Source organism: Sinocyclocheilus grahami, unplaced genomic scaffold (genome assembly GCF_001515645.1).
Source record: "Sinocyclocheilus grahami isolate Dianchi unplaced genomic scaffold, SAMN03320097.WGS_v1.1 scaffold10332.1, whole genome shotgun sequence".
NCBI classification, from domain to species: domain Eukaryota; kingdom Metazoa; phylum Chordata; class Actinopteri; order Cypriniformes; family Cyprinidae; genus Sinocyclocheilus; species Sinocyclocheilus grahami.
The window spans coordinates 1-2,191 of NW_015513167.1; the positions used below are offsets into that span (position 1 = coordinate 1).

The 2,191-nt window shown below is 41.1% G+C and overlaps 1 protein-coding gene across 1 annotated transcript in view; it reads right to left on the bottom strand.

The window, feature by feature from the left end:
* Window positions 1-132: 132 nt before the first annotated feature.
* Window positions 133-2,191, bottom strand: part of LOC107578454 (uncharacterized) — a gene marked incomplete at its 3' end in the record, with an annotated part of 3,911 nt that continues 1,852 nt past the window's right edge. The window contains exons 3-4 of the mRNA XM_016264408.1: window positions 453-1,949; window positions 133-366 (exon numbers count right to left, since the gene is read on the bottom strand). Of these exons, the coding sequence (XP_016119894.1) occupies window positions 133-366; window positions 453-1,949 (1,731 nt within the window). The remainder of the gene's footprint in view (window positions 367-452; window positions 1,950-2,191) is intronic.

Sequence of the window (2,191 nt, forward strand, 5' to 3'; positions counted from 1 at the left end):
ATTTTATTTGTTTTTATTTGCTATTGTTTGTTGCGCTTTGGGTTTCAGAAAAGCGCATTATAAATAAAATGAATATTATTGTTTTCTGTAAATTCCATCCATTCAATATTTTCTCCTTTTTTAATGTCATACCTTTTCGCTTTTGTGCTTGTTTCCTTTCGGCGCACATTCCACAAAGAAAACCATGGAGCATCCCAACGCTGGCGTCGCGTCCACCTCCAGCACTTCTCCAGGCTTAAGCTTGTGCTTTCCCTTTGCATTGTTGAAGTTATTTTGAAGCTGCTGTCCTGCTTTATTCAACAGGGATGATCCAATCAAGGTTGAGGTCATGTTTGTTTGAATCATCGGAGCAACAAACACATCTGCCTGTATTAATTATATGAATCACATAAGTTACTCAATAGTTCTGTTTGAGAGGTGTAACATAAATACAAAGTAATTTGTAGACTTGCCTGCTGTTGTTCAAGGCTACCAACCACAACTTTAATGTCTATCTCTTTTTCAGAGTCCAGAGTGTCTTGGGAAGCTGCAGACGTAAATGGTGAGCTCTGGAGGTTGAGACTGCTCATGTATTTGGGTTCTTTACCTCTTTTCTGCTTATCATCTATAGGCAGTATCCCAACCATATAAGAATTCTTCACCAATTGCAAGATCCTTGCACCTTCACTTTGAAAAAACTGTTGAACTCCAGGTCCTTTCACCTCACATCGTTTAGTGGCAAGCCTCTGAAGGCATGACTCAAGGCTGTCCTTCAAGCTCTCAACTTCACAGCGAGGTCCCTTGAGGTGGACACATGGGGAAGGTGAATTTGTTGGCTTTATTTCCACACTGCTCTTCTTCATGCCGCCAATTGCCATGATCTCAGAGAAGTGCTCTGCCATCTCTGGACTGGAAAGAGGCAGGGATGCATGATGGATCTGATGGTTTCTTTTGTATACCAGCACAATGTTCTTCAGCTTACTGACTTCAGGTGTGTAGCCCACAAGTTGAACCTTGGGGTCAGAAGTTGATTCATCCTGGTATTTAAGCTCCACTTTAACACTTTTGTGATTGGCCTGCTTGACGGCTTCGCTCAAATCCTCCTTCAGCTTAGTAAATGCAGAAGATTTCTGAGTATTGTCCAGGCGCACAGTCTCCAAACACAAGTCTCTCTCCACGGCAGCAGCCGCCTCCTCTAGAGCTCCATCAGACAGACTCAACAGAAGAACATCTGAACCTGAAGTCTCAAGCATAACTGGGCTGCGGAGGCTCTGCTGAAATCGGTTTTGGAAGTGCTGTATACCGCCACTTGATTCCAAAAAGGTCATAAGAGGATGATGTGATGGGATCCTCTTCTCTTTGATTCCTTTTGCTAATTTTAAAAGCTCATTTTCACCTGCATGAACCTCTTTCTCGGGACCCTTTAGGAGAACGCCTGCTCGTTCCTGTGTGATCTTAAGCGCAGGTAAATTCGATTTTATGTATGGCTCAAACACCTCTTTGATGAGGTTAAATTGTTTCTCAGACACACAACACTCTTTTTGAACCTGCTGTTTGTTCTGCAAGCCACTTAAAATCTTCTCCACTTCTCTTTGTTCTCCAACCACCACAGCTAAACATGTTAGTTCTTCAAAATAGATTTTTAAGTTATCACTTTGAAGGAAAGAGTTTTCTTCTAGAATCGCAGATTTGTCACTTTCAACCTCGAAGTGGATGTTATAGCGTGACTTTAGAGACTCAAACTCTTCGTCCACTGCAAATTCCCATTTTTTTAGGGGATAAACATCTTCAGCTCCCGGGTCCCTTACCACCACCAACTCTTCAGAGTCAATGTTGATCTTGAAGGTGCTGGAGATCATAGAGAGATGTTTTTCCAAATCTGAATGTGGCTTTTTACATTCACTGAGGAAGCGTAGTAAATAATGGTCCAGTTTAAAAACCTTTTCCACACTTTTTGCACTTGCACATTTCTAAAAAAAAAAAAAGAGAAAACATTAAAGATGTGATGCAAATGTTTAATGTAATGACCTCAGAAGGGGGTCAAAAAGGTATTTTTAACCTAGAATGTTCTAAAAAGTGCAGACTAAGGATGCTCAGTTCAAAGACATAGATATATGCAACTCTACGATTAAATAATCGATACTTAGGAAAGAAAACGCTAGTGTAACATAAGCGCCACCTGCTGTCAGAGAGTGAATTTGCGTTCTCATTC